This window comes from Clinocottus analis, unplaced genomic scaffold, assembly GCF_023055335.1.
Source record: "Clinocottus analis isolate CAN_PGR_092001 unplaced genomic scaffold, fCliAna1.0.p SCAF_1, whole genome shotgun sequence".
Classification (NCBI taxonomy): Eukaryota; Metazoa; Chordata; class Actinopteri; order Perciformes; family Cottidae; genus Clinocottus; species Clinocottus analis.
The window spans coordinates 18,131,505-18,156,487 of NW_027175820.1; the positions used below are offsets into that span (position 1 = coordinate 18,131,505).

Here is a 24,983-nt window from a genome sequence, read left to right on the forward strand (position 1 = left end):
AGCTTGGGGCGCTTTATCTTTGCGGATGCATTGGGGCCTTGATGTCATGCTGAGGTCATTAGAGAGGCTTTGAGTGACAGTTGAGGTGATGCCACGGAGAGCCTCACGGGAAAGGAAGACGACTGGTGGGAAAGCAGCGAGGGAGTCGCGGAGTTTGCACAAGAGAATTGGAGGACCGAGAGAGCAAGATAACTGGAGCTGAAGTGTTGTCTGAGAAAAAACTCATCTTGAAGTTTCCATTTTTGAGGTGTGGCAAAAGTTCAAGAAATGTTCAGTATTCTTAAACTGTCGTATACATATGTATCATAACCCAATACACATTTAGTTTACGTGGAAGAGGGAGTCTATGGGAACAGCAAAGGTTGAGCGGGATGACATGGAGCTCCTGTGTTGGTGGACACCACCAGCGAAGTGAAGAGGAAGGGGTGAGACAGGTTAGGTAGGAGGCATGATCCATGGTATTTGACAGCTGTGTAAATCAAGTCCCCCCCTCCTTTCACTGTTGTAGTGTCTCCCTTAGCATGGCATTATTATGATATTAATACACTTTAAATCTGTCTGCTTCTCCAGGGCTGGCAGTATTCTTTATGGTATTGACAGCATGCCAGATTTACGCCGCAAGAGGACAGTGCCTCTTGTCCGAGACCTGGTGAGTCATCGGCCTCAACAAGGTTATGTGTGATTTATGTCAAATCTATCTGACTGACCCCACATTATGCCACACTGGTGGAATCCGGCTCTGTGTGAGTATGAACAACTGCAGACGACAATGATAACTTTACTGGGAACCTGATACAATGTTATAGTGCTTGAGAATGACAGTTAGTTTCTTATCAAGATACACTATTCTTAGACTAGCCTAGGACTAAAGTTAACCTTGGTATGTTTTAAGCTGAAGTCTCTGGTTAATAAAACTTGACTAGAGCTGGATTTGTGATTTAATCAAAAGTTTTTTTTAATGTGCACATGATTGGGATGATTGAAAATACTTTCCTCGCAATATTGTCCTGCTATATAGTTTAAAAAAAAAAAAAACAGCTTCCAAAATCCCATCAATTTTACAATGACAACAAGAAGTTCATTGGTGATAAAAGCAACCTCTTAAAACTATGGCTATTCAGTGTAGAGCACTGCTTTGTGGAGATGTTAATGTAACCTTAGCCATAACTCTATGGCTTGATTAATTAGCCTAGAGAGGCTGTTTAAGACATTGCATCACAGTGATGCTCCACCATTAGTTTTTATTGCAACATAATGTGTCATAACATATCCCGCAGAGAGGCCTGTTTCAGTGGTCCACTCTAGCACTGTGCCACATGGTTTGTCTTTCTGAGAGATAGCATGCTGTCCTGATGCCAACAGTATACATGTCTGTTTATAACTGTTTGTCCTTATTGTGAGCACAGTGTGCGTCTGTCTTGTGATTGTTTGTTTATCATCTTCATGTATTTTAGTCTAAAGGATGCAATAAATGATCAGAACTCTAAAATTAAGTAGATTTAAGAACAACCTGTGTAATACTTAAACATTCTACTCTTAAAAGATTGAGATTTTCTTGTGAAATAATATGATTATGCAGCTTGATGTCATACACATAGATGCTGATGAATGTTTTATCACGGTGAACAACATGAGTTGATGCTGTATTTGTCCATATCTCTCATGAAATTAATAACCAACAATGTCTTGGTAAGTATGGGTTGTCGTTTTTAAATCTTTAAATCTTTTTGAATTTTGCGTGTATATTTGCCATTCCTACATAGACCCATAACAGCTATGGGTGATATTTTTCAGTGAGTTGTCAGATTTCTGCCTCGCCGATGCTTGGCCATTTTTCTTCCTTTTTCGTTGTTGCTCGGCAGGTCTCGATAAATTGCATTTAACTTGAAATGTTGACAACTCAACCCAAAAATATATCCGAGAGACTTCATTGACTTCTGATTTAACTGTGTGAGGCTTTTAAATCATGTAAAAGTGACACTGAGCAAGCCTTTTACACGTGGGATGAAGTCAGTAGTCAGCAAATTAATTGGTCCCCTTTCATGCCTCTCCTTTGTCAATGTCCCCCATTTGCTGTGTGATTGCTTCCGGGCAGCAACAGCGTTTGATTAGAACGGACAGCAGGGTTCCCCCATATCATGGCGGGATGCAAAAGCATAAACCAAAAACACCAGCGTTGCAAATGGCTTCACGAAGCATTGGACGCTATATTAGATCACATCTGGACACAGGGTCTTATTGTATTGCCCGTAGCAACCTCAACAGTGCTGGTGCATGTTGATAAACTTACATCAACACTCACGGTTCATGTAGAGGTCACGTTCCCTTCTACATTCTCCATGGCTTCCATGGATCTTTACCATAGCTGGGCTGTACAGACGAGAGGGTCGTGGTAAAGACTGATCCAATATTGTCAGCTGTCCATGTCTGCATTCCTCTGTTACGTAACTTCCTCCAGTATGGAATAAATGTTTTATTAATCTCTGGTCACTCAAACTCAATGGATATTAACTCAACAGCTAATTTACATTTGTGTATCTGTGTGCGTCTGTGTATTACCTGTTTGTGTCTGTATGGGCGTGTGCTGTGTTAAAGTGTGAGTACGTTTGTGAATGTCTGAGCAAATGTGTGTGTGTGTGTGTGTGTGTATTTATTTATTCATTTGAAGTGTGAGTGTGTGTAAGTCTGTGTTGTGCAGTACAGCTGGCTTCACCCATACGTGAGTGTGTGTGTCTTGTGTTTCTCTGTTTGTGTCAAACTAATGTGCAGAGCAGACAGCAGAAAATATGATCAAAGCTTCATCCAACAGAGAACTGAAAATAAATGCCAAGCATGACTGCAGTTAAGTAACTACCAGTGCATGAGTGGATAAAGAATCATGCAACGGCTGTTTAATCTCTCTTGATGAATAGTTGAATCTTTCTAGAGCTCAGTGCCCTAACCAGCAGTCCTGCATGGCAGTTGAGACACCTATGCGCTCAGAATGGATAGTGAATACAATTCTTCTGCTGTTTGTGCCTTCAGCGTTCATCCTCCCGCTCCTTGTCTAATTACATTTCTGTATTTATTTCCTTCTCTCTTCGTGGCCTCTTGGAAATCACAGGCTTTGGTAAGCGTACTATATATGTCTGTACTTTTGCATGAGCTAAGAGCAAAAGATAACGGCTTCATCTGGATCCATTACAGAAACTTTTTGTTTCGATCTGTCGACTTCCCGCTATTTAGCCAATTTCTCACTTGTGTATATGTAACCCATATCTATTCAGGCTTTGTCCCTCTTCATTATCCCTCCTTTCCTCTCTTTCTCTCAGACCCTCACTGCTCGAAAGGCAGGCATCTCGTTCGCTCTGGTGAACCGGTCCACCCTGAATAATGAGGATCTGGTGAGTACTTACAGGCCTTCATGAAACGTCATTGTCTGTTCCTTGTGGAGTCTAATTGGGTAATGGAGGCTTCTGCGGGGACATGGGATGCTGGACCCATTCTCGCTCATTATCTTTTAGTGCGCTGTTTTGAGAAGAGGATGCTGGAACTTTGACAAACTTTTATAGCTGTGCTGTTCGCTGCAGCCATTGTACTTCAGGGCCCGGGATCACACTGCCAGGAACACAGGCCTCCAAAATGAAAATTAGGTGGATGACATTCGTGGTTGAATGATTTTTCTTTAGATGTATATTCAGCACGCCATCATCTGTCTGTCTGCCTGTCACCGTCGTATCTATCTATCTAAATTGTGTCTCTGGCTAGCTATTCACTCTTTCTGCTGTGCTCCTTCTTTCAGATTATTTGGCTGAGTTCAGAAATTTTAAATTAGCCCCACCATTTAATTTATACAATTTCTGCGATAAATAATAAGTGCTGTGCATCGAGGAAGACAGCTATGCAGAAAAGGCAGTCGATGGTGTGAGGCACTTTTGTGTTGACCTCCAAAGCTCTCTCTGCATTAATTGATTGCAATCCTTCCCTCCCAGAGGGAAGACAGCATTATAGGATGCAAACAGCAGGAGAAAGCAGTTCTTCAGCAAGACAAACAAGCCGACAATTTCATATCCACTGGTGTGCAACATAGGGCTGCATAAGTCTAAAAAAAAACAACTCAATTGTTCGGCACATCATGTACAAATATTTCAAGAGAGCTGACCCTCAATTTGCCGACACTGATTTGTGTACATGTTGGTATCACTTGTCTATTTCACACACTTGACTTGGTCCTCATGGTCCACATGCCCAGTTGTCCTCCAGTAACAGGGTCTTGATTGCTTACTAATATGGGTTTCATGAAAGGGGCTTTAGGGATGAACAACTTATATCCCAGATGAGGGAGAAATGACCTGATAGACGAACTGTGTTAATTGGTGTAGGGAGGGAGCTGAGTCTTGGGCACATTTGGGGATTGCACCACAGTGGACGTATAAGGACTTGAACAAGGATAGATGTCCAATATTCAGATTCGGAGCAAACAAGGAATAGTTTAATAATTGGTGGCCGAGGGGAACTGGGTTCCGAGCAAAGCTGCAGATTGTGCGGGCTTGCTAAGTAGGACAAGCAGATGTCAGAGTTTTATCTGCTGCATTAAGTCCAGGAGAGTGCTTTCCTGTGAGGACTGCGAAAGTACTCAGTGAATGACCATATGCTGTGTAAGAGTGGAGAGGAGTTAGGGGAAGAGGAGAGAGGAAGGGCGAGAAAAGGAGGGCAATAAAAAGAGGATGAGAAAGGATCAGAGCTACGAGTGTCTTGTCATCACGACCCCCTGGCCCTTATTTGTCACTGATCAGGCAGCCATGTTGAACAATCCGCCCCCAACTCCCGAGAGAGATGTTTGATCCTATTTAGAGCGCATCCATCTTCCACCCTCTTTTTGTCTCGTCTCTGCCTCATTTCTTCCATTGTTTTCCCTGTGTCAACGTATGACATTTTAATTTGATTAAAATGTCTTTCACTGTCATTGCTGACATATAAAAGTCTTTCTATTTGCGTCATGTTTCCCATGTATCAGCTTTTCAGAGCAGAAAGGAGCATTATGTGTGGGCTGGCTAACCGACCGTGTGTCCGCTCAATGTTCTGTGCTGCATGTGATCCAAGCACCAGAGCCTTTTAACAGCGACTGTCAACATAAACTGAGGTTGTGTTTACCTGCTGAGACAAAGGCAGGGACTCATTTAGTTGTTCAAAGGAAGAAGGGAGCCACAATCTGACATGGGTCAAGGAGTATCTGTAAATAACATGTGATGCGTTCCTTAAAGTCAGTTCAGATATCATCAGGCAAGTTGCTACGAACAAACTATCCGACATAGATTTGAAAATCCTTGCCTCTGAATTCCACTCAAGTACTGTTGGACCTCGCCAGACAGAAGAGCATATTAGATTGAGTTTAAAATACTTCCGAATGTTGACAATAGCAACATGTATTCCTTGCTACGGCTGAGCTGCTACAGTAGCAAGAGATTGGAGGTGTAGAAGTCTGGAGGACGGGGATGATGCCAGTGTTCTTCTCTGTCAAGTTGCTCTCAGGCACAGTCTGCAGCTGTCAATCAATTCCAGCTGTGTCTTGCACACAAGCACCAGGGTCACCTCCCAGTGTAACACATGAGACTCACACAAGCAGCACTACTCCCACATCTGCTGCACAGTGTGTGTGTGTGTGTGTGTGTGATGCAGTGTCAGGACTGAAAGGGAGTAGAAAGAGAGAGGGAGGGAGGATCTAAAGAGACATAAATATACTTTTGTTAATGAAACAGATGAATAGTGGACATACTCATACAATGGTCAATGAAATGCCAAGGCAAAAAAAAAAAAATGAAATAGAGAATAAAACGGAAAACTGAGTCAACGAGGTCTCTAGATTTCCCACGCTCAAAGACATTTTGGCTCACTCATCTCCTGCAGGCGGTGTCAGTATTTAACAGCTCAGCATTATTTGGTGAGGAGCAGGCTCCCGGGTGCGGCCCTGATGTAGCTTGTGTGCAAGTTGTGAGTTAATCTCAGACATCTGCTTCATCTCATCGTTCTCAGATTAAAAGGAAAATCTCTCTGTCTGCCTGCTGTTTTTCATTAAATGTCCTCCAGGACTCGGCAGCCTCTCTGTTGCATCAGCGAAGGTTTGCAATGTTAGATGGCCTTGTTGCCCTGTCATCTGGTGTCATTTAATCATCTCTGCAAGTGTATGTGTGTGTATTTGTGTCTGTGAGTGTGTTCCGGTGAGTGGTGCAGCAGTCTTCCTGGTAAAGTGCAGAGCTACTGTTCAGGTGTTAAAGCCCATTGTCAACACACAGGGGGTTGACAGCAGAGGGGGGTGGAGGTGGTGGGGTGGTGGGGGAGGAGACTGGGTGAGGAGTGGAGCGTGGTGGAAGTGGAGAGCAAGTACCTCTTGAGGATTTATTTAACCACCATACATCTTCTTCTCTTCCTCTGTCACTTTCTCTCTCGCTTGCTCTCTCTCTCTCTCTCTCTCTCTCTCTCTCTCTCTCTCTCTCTCTCTCTCTCTCTCTCTCTCTCTCTCTCTCTCTCAATCCGGATAATGCTCACTTTTAAAAACCTTATTTACAGCACCCATTGATTCTGCCTTCAAGAATTGGCAAGTCCCGGCCCATTTTCCAGCCCTTGCGGATGGCAGGGCTGCTGCAGTAAAGCACTCAATTTGAGGAGGCTTCTGTTGCACAGCAATCAGTCGAGACAGGCCTTGAGAAGACTTTAGTTTTTGGTCTGTAGGCGCTTTATTCAGCAACCACTCAATGTGAACAAAGCCGGTGGGCTAAGGATGCTGTTAATCTAAGCTTAATGAGATGTAAGGCTGATTCACGGCTGACCTCTCCATTGATGATAAGGTAATCAGAAAAGGATCAACAAAGCCTCCTCCATGTTATCTCTTGTTGGATCGCTTTCTCTCACAACAAAAGTTGAAAAATGCTGCTGCACCGATGAATGATTGCTGCTGTTCAGACGACGTATATACTTATATTAAAGATTACCATGCAGAAGTGTATTGTAAATGTCATTCTATTCAGACTGAACATCAGTTTGAAACTTTGTAGACTTTATGCAACGGTATTAGTCTATATTGTGGTCCTTCAGAAGGTGCATAAGTAGTCCTCTTTTGCTAGTGCTGATCTCAAGATGCGTTGAATGTTTCTGAAAATCAATTTAAGTACAGCTATGTTTTTATTAACTTTTGAAGTCAATACTGGTGCTTTCCTCTTGATGATGGTGCCGTGACTCAGCCGTACTCCCTCTCTTTCTTGCACCTTCCTATTTCCCTTGTCTGTCATTTTCTCCTTGCCTACCATTGTTTCTCACAATGTCTCAATGCCTTCTCATTTCTTTTCAGAAACAACATGTCTTCAAGAAGACTCTCCAGGCCTTGATTTACCCGATTTCTTCCACAACACCTCATAATTTTGAGGTGTGGACGGCGACAGCGCCCACCTACTGCCATGAGTGTGAGGGGCTGCTGTGGGGCATCGCCCGCCAGGGCATGCGTTGCTCGGAGTGTGGCGTTAAATGCCACGAGAAGTGCCAAGACCTGCTCAATGCGGATTGTTTACAAAGTAAGACAGTATAACCATCCTATAAAGCTTTAATGTACAGCTCACAAATACGTTGAAACCCATAGCTATGTTCTCACAAACATCCCATTTCATGGGTGTATTTGGTGTGTGACACGGCGAGGGGAGGGTGGAATTAGAACATTCTTTCAAAATAAGTTGCATTTATTCCAAAAAATGTACATGCTGTATGTTCATTTCCATTTATAATTGTTGTCTTATCTCATGATATCACTGTAAGTCCTGCAGTACATGTGAAGGCTGTTATGGGGATTTGTGTTCCATATCCCTTTCCACTTATCGTTTCAAGTAACACAAAGCATTTACACTGCTCTGTGGAACTCATAACAGGACCCAATCAGATTTTTCAGTCAGGCACACCGCTGTTGTTACGGTGTAGTCAAAAAGGAACAATGTGACATTCAGGCTTTAGGGTGATCCCCAAGGCAATCCTCACACACACAAAGTGGATTAGCTACACTCTTATAAACACAATGTTTTGCTACGTTTTTTAAATTATTTTTTTTTTTACCAATATTACAATGTCTTATAGTTCAAACTGCGATTCATCTTTATCACACTTTAAATCTGCACTTATGAACACACTCTAGATACATGATACTGGGATTAGATACAGGGAATTAACTGTTATGTGTTTCTCTTTTATCTTACAGACACACATTTGCATAAATACATACACACCTATTAACACAACATAAAAGTGTGAATTTGTCATTTCCCAACCGCCAAACAGACTCACAGTCAAAGTCATTAGGCACATACAAGACATGTTTCTGGATGGTGTATCACAGTAGTATGCCCTCTTGGAGTATTTAAGAGAAGAGAAAGTCATATAACGATGATTATTAAAAAATAAGACCGTGAGAAAGGTGCTGTATACATATGATAGATATGCTGACACTGGGTTGGATCACCAGTTTTTCTAACAATTCTTGGGTATTAAACATGCAGACTACTGAGCCGAAACACTAACTTTTGGCTTGTTTCAGGGGCAGTGGAGAAGAGCTCCAAGCACGGGGCGGAGGACAAGACCCAGAACATCATCATGGCGATGAAGGAGCGCATGAAGATCAGGGAGAAGAACAGTCCTGAAGTATTCGAGGTGATCCAGGAGATGTTCCATGTCTCCAAAGAAGACTTCACCAGCCCTCTGAAGGTCGCCAAGCAGGCCGTCCTGGATGGGACCTCCAAGTGGTCTGCCAAAATCAGCATCACAGGTGAGCATGGTTCCTGTAATTACATCAGAAAGTTAAGCTTCAAACCATCAGCTAAAAGTTTGATGATGTGTCTCAGCTTAGAAATATGCTGCTGCTGGTGACCCTTGACCTTTTGTCCATGATCTGTAACCCTTTGCTCCGTCCTCCGTCGCCAAATCTACAAAACTGCCATTACAAATCAGGCTAATCTGGAATGATAAACATTGTTATTATAATTAGGATTTACTTGTCATTAACATCAAGATCTTGGTCATTAACCTGTGACACTCAACCACAATCAGCAATGCATATTTAATTTGAAATAGAAATAGAAATTGATCATGTATTTTGAGGAGAAGTCCTTTGTGGATAATGCTGTGATGGTTGCTAATGCATCACTGTTTTGTGGGAAACAACTGAGGATTTTTTGGTCATCATGTGGAGACTTTGAAAACAGGACACACATTTGCATACTCATCTACTCATGTACCGAGACATTACATTACATTTGGCTGACACTTTTATCCAAAGAGACTTACAATGAGTGCAGTCGACCGTGAGAACAAACTCAGAACCACAAGAATCAGGAAAGTACAATTCCTTCAATAAAGTAAAACTACAAAGTGCAGTAAGTGCCATCTGAGTGCTACTAAAGTGCTTACTACTGTACTACCTTCTTTATTCAAGGTATAGTCGAAAAAGATGTGTTTTTAGTTTGCGATGGAAGATGTAGACACTTTTTGCTGTCCTGATCTCAATAGAGCTCAATCCAGCACTGTGGAGCCAGGACTGCAAACTGTCGTGACTTAGTTGATTGTTTAACTCGGAGTGACGAAGCTACACGCCGATTGGCAGAAGCTGAGCGGAGTGAACGAGCTGGGGTGTACGGTTTTACCATGGCCCGGAAATATGAATCGGACCCGATCTGTTCGCAGCACAGGACGCCAGTGCCAATGTTGTGAAGCGGATATGGGCGGCCATCGGTAACCAGTGAAGTAGTGTGGTTGAATTTCGGGAGGTTAAAGACCAGTCGAGCTGTAGTGGTTGAATAGCGTGAGCAGGTAGACCTGCCAGTAGGGAGTTACAGTAGTCAAGGCACGAGATGATCAGAGCCTGGATGAGAACCTGTGAGAAGGGGACGTAATAAAGCATGAATGTTGAATTGGAGCTCAGTCCCTGACCTGCAGCTCTAATGAAAACCAGCTATAAGTTGAGCAGTTTGTTAGTTAGTTTATCAGATTGCAACAATCCTTGCCAAACGTTAAATGTTGGCATGGTAAATACAAAGCATCCGAGAGGCAGTAATAAAGAGGCAATGATGCGTGGAGTAGCTGATGCAACTGACAGAGAAACAGTTTTTGAGCTCACTGGCGTAGTGATTTGTACGATGCACTTTAAAAATGAACTCCCCCAAAGCGGCCCGGCAAGCGCTCTCAGAGATGCCAATCAAAATGTCATGTCCCCTTGTGCAGTTTGACAGTACAGCACATTCTGAAGGAAAATTAGGATTATTTTTTTTTGGTCACGCATAAACAGTATGTTTTGGGCAGTTTTAGTTCCTTAGATAACATAATGGGTAGTTGTGAAAGAGTTGTTCTCTTTTTTTCCCCACCTAACCTTTCTTGTCTTTGTTTACCAACCCTCTCAGTGAAAGGGAGTAGATCTGAATCCCATTTCCATATTTCGGACTAATTGCCGGCACTATTTTCACGCTCGGTTGATTACATAACTTCTGTTGTTTTTCCCTATTTCTGAAGACCGTAAACCTAAAAGGAGTAATCATCCTTGAGGATTACAAGGCTCTTCTTTTCATTTCACCACCTCATTTATATGCACATGATGCATATTATCACTTAATCACTGGGTTTCATTTTATTCGCAGTTAACTGGCAGAAAGAAGGTCAGGGAGTTAGCTTTGTAACCTCGGCACCTGGACTCCAATCTATCTCTGTGATAACTGTGCCAGGCCCAGCTCGTTTATTGCTTAACTTGCATTTCTCACAGTGTCAATACACTGGAGGGAAATGGAAACAGAGAGGGAGGGAGACAAATAAAGAGTGAGAGGGAAAGGTTAGGAATAGCAAGAAAGAGGACTCTAAGAGAGAGAGAGAGAGAGAGAGAGAGAGAGAGAGAGAGAGAGAGAGAGAGAGAGAGAGAGAGAGAGAGAGAGAGAGAGAGAGAGAGAGAGAGAGAGAGAGAGAGAGAGAGAGAGAGAGAGAGAATGGGATTAACAGAGACATTAAGGAGACCAAGGGTTGGCTCGGTCAATTTCCCACGGGCTTATTGAACGTTCCATTTTAAAATATAGTTATTGAGTTGTTGTTTACGTCTCATGCATTCGATAAATACAGACTGACATTGACTCTGCAGCACTCTCACAGGGACCATGAGACATTCTGTTTCTGGCCGATGTGCACACCACAAGTTTTGGCAGTGATTGTGAACCTTGATCAGAAATACTGTGGGACAGTAATTAGAAAATATCTGCTCATCACTACATCTGCTACTGTACCTGCTAATGCACTGACCACATCACTATCAAACAAATATGCAAGAAGAAGTACGAGGTTATTAAATAATACTAGTTTCCTAAACTTAACTTGTCTTTCTGTGAACTAACTGTTCTTTCTCAAACTCACCGCAACATAGGTTAATGTATAAAACGGGAAAACATGTTGTTCTTTCTTTCCTCTGTTCGGTTTCCACTCTTCGTAGCACAATCTGTTCATGCCTCTGGGTACGCCCTCTTTCTTACTCTACTCTTCTGTAATCATTTTCAATATTGTCCTTTTCCCACTGTACGCATAGGCTATTATGTCAACTTTTCAGGAACTTTCAATTCTTTGAAAGCTATATTCCACTTTTGTAAAATTGTGAAAAACTTAACGCAAACAGACTCAATAAAGGATTCAAATTTGAAAATAGATTCAGTACAGGATTTAAATGCTATTAAACCCCAACACTGCATTAGTTGACTCTATTTAAGGCAGGGGGATGTACAAAATGTGACACAGGTAGCTGCGCTGTTACTTCTTTAACTCTACGCATCTGACAATGTTGGATTGTTGATTTCAAAATGTTAAAAAAAATGGTTGAATACACAGCTCCAACAGAAAGCTGTGAGGGTTACAGATGCCGCTCGATGAAATGACGAGCACTTTGTTTGTTTTGAAGCACACTAACCCCACCATATGTATGTCGCTTTAACTACAGCAGGCCTTTGTTTTTCAGTACTCCTGGAGCAGGAAGGCCACGGCTCTTCAAGTCTCTATATATCCTTCCCACCAACTTCTGTCAGCATTGAGCTGAGGGATATATATGTACCCTGAATTATTTAGACGGTCACTTATGCATATTTAATGGCTCAGTGTCCGTTTTCGCTTTTATGGCGCTCTGAAATACTACTGTCTCTTCTCTGCACCTTCCTGTGTCTGTGTGTGTGTGTGTGTGTGTGTGTGTGTGTGTGTGTGTGGGTGTGGGTGTGGGTGTGGGTGTGCAAGTAAGATTAAAAATGTTATTCTTCACTCAGCGTAGACATATTGTAGCTCTGAGCCTACACACAGGAATGGTTTCTACCTATAGCCTGGATGTAGGACAATATAAATCATAGCTATAATTTATACGTCACATCAACACAAGAATATTAAATGTGGCTGCTGTCAATGAACCAAAGGGCTGCTTACTTGCCTCAGCTTTTGGCAAGTGCACAAAGTTGCTGCAGGCACTAACAAGCCCTCAATTCTTGAGTTGACACCAGAGAATCAAATGAATAAAGTTCTGGAAACTGACTCGTAAGCACTAAAATAAAATATAGAGTGAGATGCATGACTGGGACTTTGAGAGACTCTTGTAAAACCTCCTCCAGCCACCAAAACAATATGCCTCTGTGACTTGAGTGAAATAAGCTATAGGTCAATGAGTTTAACTTCAGGATAAGTAACCTTAAGGTGCATGAAATCCTTAAGGTGACATATGTTGCTTATGGTTTTTACAGTACGAGTTACTCTTTTTGCTCTGTCTTGTCTCCAGTGATGAGTGCACAGGGTTTACAGGCCAAGGACAAGACTGGCTCCAGCGACCCTTATGTCACCGTCCAGGTGGGCAAGACCAAACGGAGGACGAAGACCATCTTCGGCAACCTCAACCCGGTCTGGGACGAGAAGTTCTACTTGTGAGTGCTCTCTACGAATTTGACCTACATCTGACAAGACAATCCCCACTAAGATTAGGAATTATCTGTTCAAGGAAAACTTGAGGCTTTCGTTAATACAGCTACATCGCCAACTCTTTTTTTTTTTTTTTTTTCTTACTGACGGTGACTTGATAGCTTTTTGAAATTACTCCCAGTTATGACATCTTATACACCAGCTAGGATTTGGAGATGCAGACACAAACACACCCGCAAAGGAAAGCCTTTCAGCTGGTGGGTTATTTAGCAAATCTAATCTTCAGATTAGAAATGTAAGGAATGATTAGAGGTGAATTTCCAGGAGACAACGTTAAATGTTTACACGACCCCCACATGAGTGTTTTTTAGAAAATTCTGAGCCTTTGAGAATCAAGGGTCAAGACTTGCTTTGTTCACCCCATTAAAGTTAGTTGTTTTGTTTAGCAAAGCAACAGAACTCTGAAATGAAGAACCAGGTTAAAAAGGAACATAGAGAACTCAGACCTGGTTAGAGAACATTAAGTAGTTTATAATGTTTTTTCTGCAAGCATCAAATTTCCCGCATCAGGACTGAAGTAAGAGCACATGTCTACTAAAACAACTTGCAATGACTTACCTACTACTATCACGCTGTGATATGTTGGAAGGGTCCGTATGGTCATTCCTTTGGAGGCATATTTTTTTTAAAGTGTAAAGTTATGATTTTAAAACATTAGTTTGGAACAGTATTTAGTATATACTTCTGAGATGTTCTATATACTGTGTGAGTGAGAGTGTGTGTGTGTGCGTGTTTGTGTGTGTGTGTGTATCCTATCTAAGTGTCAAACAAGGCTCCTCACCTGTAACGTGCCTTGAGTGGTGCCTCTTTGACATTATGACGAGGATGCAGATTAAAGAGCGATGCATTATTACTGGGTGCTTGGCAGAGAGAGCAAAGTACTGGACATGTGGAGCAGCAGCATCCTGTGCTTCCCCCGGAAAGGGATTAGTTAAAGCAAAACACTGCATATACTGTTGCACCCAAGATGTCATTAGAACAAAATGTAATCTGTCGGTTTTAATTCCGGAGCCGAAGAGTCTGACCCCATCTGAAGCTAAGTGCTTTGGCCACCTCTGTTCTATTTAGCAGAGTCATTATAACAAAAAGTCTGTCAGCTGCACTGATGCAAAGAGGAGTGAAGAGGCGGACTTTAAGCTTCCACAAACAAATAATCCATGCTCTGGACGCTATGCAGTCCTTCTTGTGAAACATTCCACTCTTCTCTGAATATATAAGCATGCGTTGGCAGTACAAATATATAGCTGCAGAGTAAAGGTCCTGCAGTGTCTTGTTTTAATTCCTCCTTCCAGACAGAGAGCCGTCCTCCACATATGCCTGCTAAACATACACACTCAAATGCATACACAAATACACTCGTGTTCTTATTTTAATCTAGGCAGGAATTGCTCTCCATATGTGTCCAGATAATCAAAGAGGTGTCTGAACTTATATGCATGCGTTTTGTCATTCCACTCTACTGAATACCCCAACCTGATGCGCTGTCATTGAATACACTCTTGCTGATGTTGTTCATGTTGTTGTGATTGTTTTGACCTGACATCCTCATCTTCCAAATTACAGTGAATGTCACAACGCCACTGACCGTATCAAGGTGCGTGTGTGGGACGAGGATGATGACATTAAATCAAGGGTGAAGCAGCATTTCAAGCGTGAGTCAGATGATTTCCTGGGCCAGACCATCATCGAGGTCCGCACTCTGAGTGGAGAGATGGACGTTTGGTACAATCTAGGTATGTTGCCCATCTGAGTTCAGTCTCACTAAAAGAGATATTGGTGAAGTAAAATGCATTTTTACAGTTACTGTGACTATTAACGAGATACAACGTTGACTTTATGTGATATTTTGAGAGATATACGTATATACATACATTCACACACATATATATATATATATATATATATATATATATATATATATATATATATATATATATATATATATATGTATATTGATTTGTTTATGATGCAGTATAACACAGATATGTTACCTCAGTTCTGGGATTTATATTAAAACAACAGAACTTTTTTTCTTCATTTTACAAGAGTAATCAATCCTCTCAAATGTCTACTTTTGTCTGAATGCCAGCAAAGATACAACATATTTGCTTATATCATAATACAACTGTCTTGGATTGGCAAAAGTATAATCAAATAAATAAATAATTTATTAGTGACCAACGGCGACGTCTTCAAACATTCTCTACAAAGCCATTACACAGGAAGATGAAGCGTGGTCCAGCTGACATCGGCATTACTATCCATGTGCCAAAAATCCACAGAGACCGATAGTTCATTTTTGGTACTGATGCTGTTGATGCGGGGCTTTTCACAAGTATCTCCATATTACATGAGGTTAAATGTGCAACATAATGCAGCTCCCACTTCTGTTTAAGTGTTATGACTGGCGGGTGCTGTCTTTGTTTGCCTCTCGAGCTAAAAGGAAGCAATTTGTGGTAATTTTGACCCCTGACCACTGCTGCTGCTCTCTGCCTTTTTAAATGTCCACAATGAATGTTTAAACAGCCCTTTGCTGGTGTGGGTGCCCACCCTCCCAGCTGCTCTCCTCTCTCAGCCTCTTCAGCTCCTCTCCAATATGGGCTTTGGCATTTGCGGCACTAGTCTCCGTCGCTTTGTCACTTCATTATTTTTCAATTGTCTGTCTCTAGACCAACTGACAGTGGGGGAAACTTTCCCTCATTTAATACGGTAGAGATTAATTGTATATGAAAACACAGAGGGGAGGCATTTAAAGTCTGAAACGAACCCCAGCAGCTGTGGAGTCGTTAGCTTTCAGACCTGTCAGAAATGTGTAAGCCGGCATCTTTGTGGCTGTATATGAGAATGCAAGAAACGTGTGCTGCATATTCTGTACAGTACAAGGGTTGATATTTGCATGCATGACATGAACTACATTACCCCAGACCCACAGCGCACACACTCTAGTAGCCAGCAATATAGCAAATGCAAGTGTTTTCTCATGCGTTTCTATCGAGGTGGACAACAATGTTGTTTATTGTCTTTCATTAACTGGGGTTAGTCCAGATGTGCTGGAGCTTCACTGAATGGAATACAACTTTTAGAAAATATTTTTTTAATAGGCCGTTCGTTTGCTACATCAGCTATGATGAGGAAAACTGTGATGCCGAACTTGTAACACACAATTTAGAAAGCTGTACAGAGATGGTACAAGAGATTGGGAGTCCAAGCTGGTCTTTGTAGTGCGTGGTGTTGTGCTATATCATCCAGGATACAGAAAATTGAAATATTACTTTATGTCTCAAAATAGAGATTATGGAGTTTAAAAAGTGAGCAGAAACTTCACTTTGAGATGATACATTTTGGCTAACCTATCAAAAATGCAGCTTGTAATTGGTAGTTACTCTTCAGTTATTTTCTGTGTATGACTAACCAAACTGGGTTGTGTGTTACAGATAAAAGGACTGACAAGTCTGCGGTTTCTGGTGCCATCAGACTCAAGATCAGCGTGGAAATGAAAGGGGAGGAGAATGTGGTTCCTCCTCATGGCCAATACACCTGTTTACATGAGGTAACCGTCATCCTGCGACTCAGCATTAGGCAAAATTAGTTGTCACTCAACGACCAATCAATGTCTTTGGGGAACTCTACGCATTACGTTTGTGAAGACAGGTACTAAAGAAAACCAATTATTTGTTGTGATTACATCGGAAAGCAAACTAACAGGATTTTCCCATAGTTAAGAGCATTGTAAAAAAAAAATAGCTGTGATAAGGGTCTTCATTTGCAGTCCTTCACCGTAACCTCTTCTGTCTTATATCTCCTGCCGCTCACAGAACCTGTTCCACTACCTGACCGAGGTGAAGAACGGCGGCGTGGTAAAGATCCCGCAGGTGAAAGGGGACGAAGCGTGGAAGGTCTACTTTGACGACGTGTCTCAGGAGATAGTGGATGAGTTTGCCATGAGATACGGAGTGGAGTCCATCTATCAGGCCATGACGTGAGTACCACCCTGATCTATGGCCTCCTACCTCACCAATCTGTCATTGTTCCATCCGGCAGTGTGAAGGAGAGAAGGAGATGAAAAAGGAGAGCAGAAGGAGAGGAGAAATAGTAAAGATGTCTCCTCAGCAGAATCAGAGCTTTGGAGGACTATCGAGCTCCTAAGTTTGATTGATTAATTGCTGGAAAACTCCCAATCTGCCTTGGTCACATTGATCATGGACACACACAAACCGTCTCGTTTCCCCTTTGTGTCTCTGAGCCTCTGTGACCCCGTCCATCTATTCATGTTTCCCTTTCCTACACACAGACACAAACAAGTCAACTCGCAGGTACATACACAGAAACACCACCTGAACATGATCATGAAATGGTCATACAGTGCCATGTTTGATTGTATGATGTTGCCACGATGTAATGGTTGCCACTGTAGAAGTCTGCGTCATGCATATATCCCTGTATGTGCATTGTTCATCTTCTAGTGGTACACTAGTTGCCACTGTTGTTTTTTATTTGTCTTTAAACAGCAGACATTGTAGGCCAGCTTTAGTCCTGTGCATCTCATGTCACATGCAGTGGTTTTTTTGTGCGTCCCAGAAGCTGACTTTGTAGTTATCACGCTCTAGTCACACACAGATTGTGTTGGCGAATTGAACGAAAGACACAGCTCACATTTCACTTTAATGTCAAGCAATCTGTCGGCATGCACCTGTGAGATGAAGACTCACTGATAAACTGTGTTGCTTTTAATGGTCTTGATCTAACAATATCATTTATAAACAAATATTTTAGCTTCCGTTACCCTGACTTTAACCTGTTTCAGATTATTTCCAGAAGGCCCCAGGCATGTTTGATCCCTCGCCCTCTCTTCTCCCACTTTTCTGATCGCAGTGATTGTTATGGCTCAACCTCATATGTCCTACAGCAGCTGCTTTCTTGATCTTCCGACTTGCCCTGAGCCACATAAAGCTTGATTTAGCTGTTTCTCAAATTCCTCGACATCCCTTTGCCCCATGCTCTTCGTGTCCACATCAGTAAGGAGTGGAGCCGCTACAATAACGACACGTATAATGCCTTATATAAAAGGGTTGACACAATTGATTGTTCTGGTGTTGTAAACCGTGCTCGGTGACAGACCGTTGTGTCAGTGTGACAGGGTATTGCAGCATATGAGGGATTGCAGGGTTATTTAAGTGCAGACAAGTGAGGCAGCAAGTTGCCTTATTACCAGCGTTCTCAGGTTGAGGTAATGCTTCAGGCTTGAACCTTGTTTAAGCTTGGCGTTTCTCATAGAAGCGCTTATTATGCTTCATCAGAAATTTATGAAAGGCCCTCCCTTTCCGTTTTCTCCATCACAGATCCTTGACTCCCAGCCACTCCTGACATGATGGCAGCATAAATCACAGTCGCTGCATAGACTCAACTATCCCTCCTGTGCCCCACACAACAACCCCCAACATATCCCTCACTCATGTTGGTTTTTCTTCATCTCACTCAATCACCACTCCCTTCCTCCTCCACGTCCCGACATCATGTTTCTCATCATCTTTTTTTTCTCATTTCTCCCGGCCATCCAAAATCGTAAAAGGAGCTGTGAGTGTGCGCGTAGTGCACCTCCAATGCTGGTAAAAAACTAAGGCAGGGTAACACGAGGAGAAGCAACATCTTCCTCTTGAAAATTGGCTCAGGAGATCGCGCTCTAAAAGCACCATGGGAATTCAGCGGATGCCATCATCACTCTCTTTGCATCACTCTCTTTGCTCGCCTAACCCCAAGTGCTCCTGGGTAATTTGGAGGCTGAAAGCAAAGTAATTAAATAGGCCTCCCGATGAGAACATGGTTGTGTTTCTATTTGTGAGCGTGTGTGCGTACGCAGGCGTGTGCTTGGGCTGCACTCAGGAGGGGGAGTAAATCTGTAATCATTACTCCCCATAACACGGGGCCTTTTCCAACACTTTGGCTGCATGACGCAATGACTCACTGTGCTGGATGATCTGTGCCTCACAATACTAGCGGTCACCTCTAGATTGTGATATGTTTACAGTATACAGAGTGAAGGTATAAATAATATCTTTCTTATTTTTGTATATTGAAGCAACATTAGATTAAGTGTTGTATTTATGAAGCTCGGCTGGCTTTAAGCTCTCAGCCTAAGCATCCAATGCACTCATATGTTTGGTTGCCATGGGTCTCGCTGGAGGCGGAGAAAAAAAAACCCCAGTGTATATTTTTGTCGGCTGGATCCGAGTAAACATACAGATTATTGCATACGCACGTTTTTACATTTGGTATTCTATCTCGAATAACGTGATCCTTGGTCTCCTGCATGAAGCGGTTTGGAGATGAAAGCCAATCTTTATGTTCACTGTCGATACCAGTGATTTATAATGTGGAACGTATTTTACATGGCTTTTGAAGCCGTAGTGTGAAGTGTTAAAAGGAGCGTATGCATTTCACTCAGACAGAGATCCCTGCTCAAACCAGGCCTCTCTGGCTCCAGCGCTTAATTACTGCAAGGTAGCGCTGTTGCAGATGTGTGTGTGTGTGTGTGTGTGTGTTAAGCAACTGAGAATGATCTGCTTACATAAGAAGGCACATATAAGCAACTGTAAGGCAGCTGACGGAGACATGCTCAAGAAGACGGGCCCAAATGTCCTGCTTTGTTGGTCCGTGTGTCTGGCACAGTGTGGCACGCAAGTAAGAAAGAGTGAATTAATGAATGAGAATAAAAAGAAGAGTCTTTATTTGTGATTTGTGTGTGCGTGTGTGCGTGTGTGTGTGTGTGTGTGTGTCAGGAAAGAAAGAAAGCGAAAGATCGTCACAAATCCGAAGTGGCAATGCATGAACCTGTCTCACTGTGTGAAGTTGAAAGTTCAGGAAGTTAAAAGAGCTCTGGTGACTCGAGAAAACAAGATTGATGAGAACAGAAGACACTAAGTGTGCAACAGTAAGAGAGGCACCTGTTTCAGTCACTCCCTCTGCTGGGAAAGATCCCTTTTGTTATTGTAGTGCACCACGTATTGATATAGAGTTTGTGCTGGGTTGACACATGTGGATTCACCTCAGTGGAAAACACTTACCTCGGCAAGTGTGCATACTGTGCTTGACTTTGTCCCGGTTGTATTTGTTACAGCATGAAACACATAAATAAGTTAAATGGTGCGCAGTAAGATTTACATTTCTCTATCCCGTCCCCTGGAAGGGATTATATCACGGCCCCGTAGGATCCATTGATCAAACCTGCTCCCTCTATTACTTTTGCAGCCGTATGTCCTTAATAGTAGAGGTTATACAGCTTTTTATTTATGACATCATTGGCTATAGATAGTCACTGAAGACACGATTATAGTACATGAACAAAGCAGGGAAGTACTTATCCATTATCTTTTCCACCAGAAGTAATTGTTTGGTACATTCAAAATATGCTCTCTCTTCAGCAGTCAGTAAATAACAACGTTTGTCTCCTCACTTTCTGTTTGTTATGATAACTGTACAGCAATGGACAGAAGCAGGGTTTTTTTTTTATTTATCTAGATTTCAGGGAAATCTTTCTTAATTCTGACCTATGTTCCATTTCAGTGTAAAGCAACTTTATTGATTACGAGGATTACTGAAGAGCGAGTCTTTATAATGTGCTCCGTCTGGATTTGTGCCGTTGATGTGGCATCTGTCCCTGTCCCTATTTTTCATTAAATTGTCTATTGATCTTTGGTGTAGAAATTATCCGACGTGGATGCCACAGCAGTGCCCCGTATGCTCCGTTGAATAATAGCTGTCTCTTCTCCTCCGTAGGCACTTCTCCTGTTTGTCCGCCAAGTACATGTGTCCCGGTGTGCCAGCAGTGATGAGCAACCTGCTTGCTAATATCAATGCCTACTTCGCCCACACAACCACCACCACCACAACCACTGCCTCCGCTTCTGACCGATTCGCTGCCTCTAACTTTGGGGTAAGCACAGCTGTTATTGTCTTGTAGTCCAACATCCGCAGTGATAAAGTGCTTCTGTGGGTTTCTATGAGCTCCAGTTAGACTTAACTAACATCTAGTGCTGTCTTAGAGTCCGATAGTAAACCCTTGACATTGCTAGTTTTGTAATTCTTTGTTTAAAACAAGTATTTGAAATAAAACCAGATCTCAGAGTTTGCCAGTGCGTTCCGATTGAACTTTTAATAAGCTAATGTTGTACTGCATCAAATAATATTTCCAGGCAGTAAGCCGAGTCTGGCAATCTTTCTAAACTCATCTTTTGGTTCCAGGAAGTAAAAAATGAATCATTGCAGGCACAGCAATGCAATAGACCACACAATGTTATACATTTCTAGACAGAATGCTTTGGGTGCACTGAATTATGGCATTTTTCATCTTGACAGAGGGAAAAGTTTGTCAAATTACTGGACCAGCTGCATAACTCACTAAGGATTGACCTTTCTAAATATCGGGTATGTATGAACTTTTGCATCTGGTGTGTTTGTTCATTGTGACTTTTGTCAATTCAAAATAATGATATTTTTCAAAGCATGATGTTAAAATTCACCACAAATCTATATTATGAGAGGAGCAGGAGCAATTGTCCTTTTTGGGAAAATACAGGTTGCCAGTTGCACCCTTTAAAATCAACTGTACTTTTCACAGAAGTGTTACCAAAGGTACCTTCAAGTTGGTTGTTTTGACAGGCTTCAGGGTTGATTGAACTGTTTACAGAGCTCTGTGTGCTTACTACATCTGGCTTAGAGCAGCAACCCATTTACACTTTGTTTCTGATGCCAACTGTGTGTCTGTCGCCCTCCAAACTTGATTATTGACTGGATTCTCTTCTTTCTTGGATACAGTTCAGTGTGTATTGTATGCATGCTCTCCTTGTTTGAATCACACAGCAGGCACATTAATGCCAGGTGATATCGAGGCCGTATCGAGACTGTATCGGGATTAAAACGAGTGTTCTAATCCCATGTTCCCATAGCATTAACAATTTGTGGTTTTAAGACGTGACAATGATGGAAGATGTTTCATAAGTGTGACTTGGTAGTGCCAAAATTCCAGATTCATATGTACCCAAACATATTTAATGTCATAGATTGTTTAAAAAAAAAATTAAAAAAAATGGAAATGACTTGATACAATTGAATGACAATGCCGTGTATGTTCAGTTTTTGGCAGAGAGAAGCCAGGCACCTAAATATCAATAATCAGCCCGCGGTGTCAGGTGGTCCATCAGCAGCTCAAGAATTAATGTTCCTCGTGGTCCAATAAATAGACTCTAGTGTCCAGCACTGCCATGGCGGTTCATGGATTTAGGATATTGGACATCTAGTATTCACACACCCATGAATCCATTAACTAGACTATGTGCTTCCACATTTCTTTGTCGACCGTAGCATCTGGAAATTGATGTAGTGTTGGGTATTACTAATATATACAACAAGGTTCATGTTTCAAAACAATTTGTTGTGGACGACATCAATAACACAAACATGTTTGTTTAGGAATAGCTAAACTCTATAAACTGCTGCGACAATGAGGCACTGCGCCCTGCGGGAGTGGCCAGTATCTGTGTGTCATAACCGGACGTAGTTATTAATCATTTATCAATGACCTCATTTAAAAAATGACCTAGTCGGCCTATAGCTACCTGTAAAAGCTAGTGCAATGTTATGGAAAAGAAAGGAGCGACATGCATTTAAGGACTCAGGCTTAGTACACGGGGCAGCGCTCTACCAGGTGATACACCGGGGTAAAGCGGTACAGGCATTTTTTTAAGTCTTTGCGGCAAAAATGTGTATCGATCTTCATCACCCACTGAGTCAGTCACACTCGGAGGATTTTTTGTTGTGCTATGATCATTATTCATTGTCATTTGTTTGGTGATTGTCCCTGGATGATGGGCAGCAGGCTATATCTGGTAGCTGCTCTGCTAACTTCTGTATGAAGCGAATGTTCTGCTCGACTTGTTTCAGCCGTCTTTGATGTAAATTATTAAATGTCACCATTTGACGCATCAGTAGGCGACATGTTGTCTGTGTCCATGAAGCTCTGCTCTATGGCTCAGTCTTGCGTGCATGTTGTCTGTTCACATACAGATATACATTGTTTCCGCATATTTGTGTTGTATTTACACGTTGTTTATTATAACATTGCACACGTATAGTAACTCAAATTAACATAATGAAAGAGTTTATTCCATTCCACACAAAAGTTATGACATTAAGTTAAATTAGAATCAACAACAATACATGATCTTTTTGTACAACCCTCGCCTTTGCACATTTTATTAAATTACCCACGAATGAATAGTAATATCATTTAAATTAATGACATAGTACATAGTAAACATTCTTACCCCTCCCTAACCCAAAATAAATGACAAAGAGGTGCCAATCAAACATATACCTTAAAATAAACAACCCCCAGAAACTGTTAAATGAACAAGCTGGAGCCTTGCAATTGGAAATGCATCTTTAATTGCTAGAGATCTGACACTTGCAGGCCACTGAAGGTCCTCTGTATTCTACTCAGGCAGATTGAAATCCTGACACACAGCACATAATCCTCCAGAGCAACCCCAGGAGAGCTAAACCTGTTAGGCATCACACACCACCACACATTCACAAGCACACAAACCCACATCTCTCACTCGCAGAGCTGTGGATGCCTGCGCACAAACGAGCAGACATCCACACTGCTGTTTGGCTACAACTGCTCACAGCCTCGCACACAGTTATGCACCTGAATCTTCTCCCCTGCTGGTGTTATCACACGGAGAACTGTAACTGAGAGATGACCCTCTCACCTTTAATGTGAAACAAAAGGCAATGTGACATTGAGTGTGTTATGGCTATTATTCCACTGTTCTTTACCACGGCCCACGAGCATGCGATTCAAGAGACACACCCTGATAGCACAGAGATAGATCCTCCTGTCTGCCTACGAAGAGAAAAACGAGCGGGTGAGAGAAGAACAGCAAGTTAATAGTGTGAAAGAGAGAGGCGTTGAGTTAGACGGAGAATGGACTGGCAAGTAGGAAGTGAGGGATAAAGAGGATTTTGGAAAAAAAATGTTGGACGAAAAAAGCAGAGTGAGTTGGACGAGATGGGATTTGGATAAAGAGGGAGAGAGTTGGAGGGAAATAGATATTTATTTGGAAGGGGAGGGAAGAAACAGACGTGGAATGAAAGGAGGCAGGGTGGCTGGGCAACGGAGGGTTAAGTGAAGGAGAGATGACCTCTTTTATTTTCAGATGGCCTGGCTGTCTGGCGATGAGAGCAGTCACAGAATATCACATTGGCTTCACCTGCCAGAGCTGGCCTGCTGCTCTCTTGTCAAGCCTGCCACACACCAGTGGTTCATGCACACAGTTCATACTCTCTCTCTCTCTCACTCGCTCACTTTCTGAAGCCGTCCCACAGAGCCGGCCTGCCACTATTGGACAGTAATACGATTCAGATCTGGCTACTCCGTTCGTTCATCGTATGGATTTCACCATGATCACATTCTGAGGCCGATTGAGTTTGCTTTCGTAAAACAGGGGGCTTGAATCAGCAGAGAGGGAGCAGGGTAGCACCTGCCACTTTACATTTTGCGACATATACATTTCTTCCTTGTAAACTTTATTCTAACGGCCCTGATACACAGTGGCACCTTGCATAGCCAGTCTGTCCCAGCTGGGATTTGCAGGTTCGGACATATCATATCAGTATTCAGAGCACACTGTGAGGGAGTTGGGCTGTTGGCTTAGTTTGGACAGTTTGATATGAAGTGATGTTTGTTCAGTAAGCTCCCCTGGGATATTATTTTAAAATGTAAGTCTGTGTAGCCTTACAGTGGGCCTTTTCTAGAAAAGGTTACTTAATGCAAACACCTGCTTTGTTGCTTTCTACGATGCAATAGCTCCTGCTGCCTCCTCCAGTAAAAAGAAAAGAAAATAGTTTCTAACATTTGTAACATTAGCTCTCTACAGCGGTTCAAAGAATACAATGTCAGCCGGCGCTTTTTCAACCAGCATGCTAATACTGCGTTCACA

General features: G+C 42.2%; 1 protein-coding gene across 4 annotated transcripts in view; it reads left to right on the forward strand.

Annotated features, from left to right (window-relative positions):
* LOC137802531 (protein unc-13 homolog C) overlaps window positions 1-24,983 on the forward strand; it is a 95,770-nt gene that overhangs the window by 19,854 nt on the left and 50,933 nt on the right. For 2 of the 4 annotated variants that reach the window (XM_068600510.1, XM_068600682.1), the window contains exons 5-14: window positions 571-649; window positions 3,312-3,383; window positions 7,325-7,544; window positions 8,552-8,779; window positions 12,788-12,929; window positions 14,548-14,717; window positions 16,419-16,534; window positions 16,800-16,963; window positions 20,758-20,914; window positions 21,337-21,405. In XM_068600510.1, coding sequence (XP_068456611.1) covers window positions 571-649; window positions 3,312-3,383; window positions 7,325-7,544; window positions 8,552-8,779; window positions 12,788-12,929; window positions 14,548-14,717; window positions 16,419-16,534; window positions 16,800-16,963; window positions 20,758-20,914; window positions 21,337-21,405 — 1,417 coding nt within the window. The other 2 variants (XM_068600595.1, XM_068600764.1) reach the window with 2 other exon arrangements.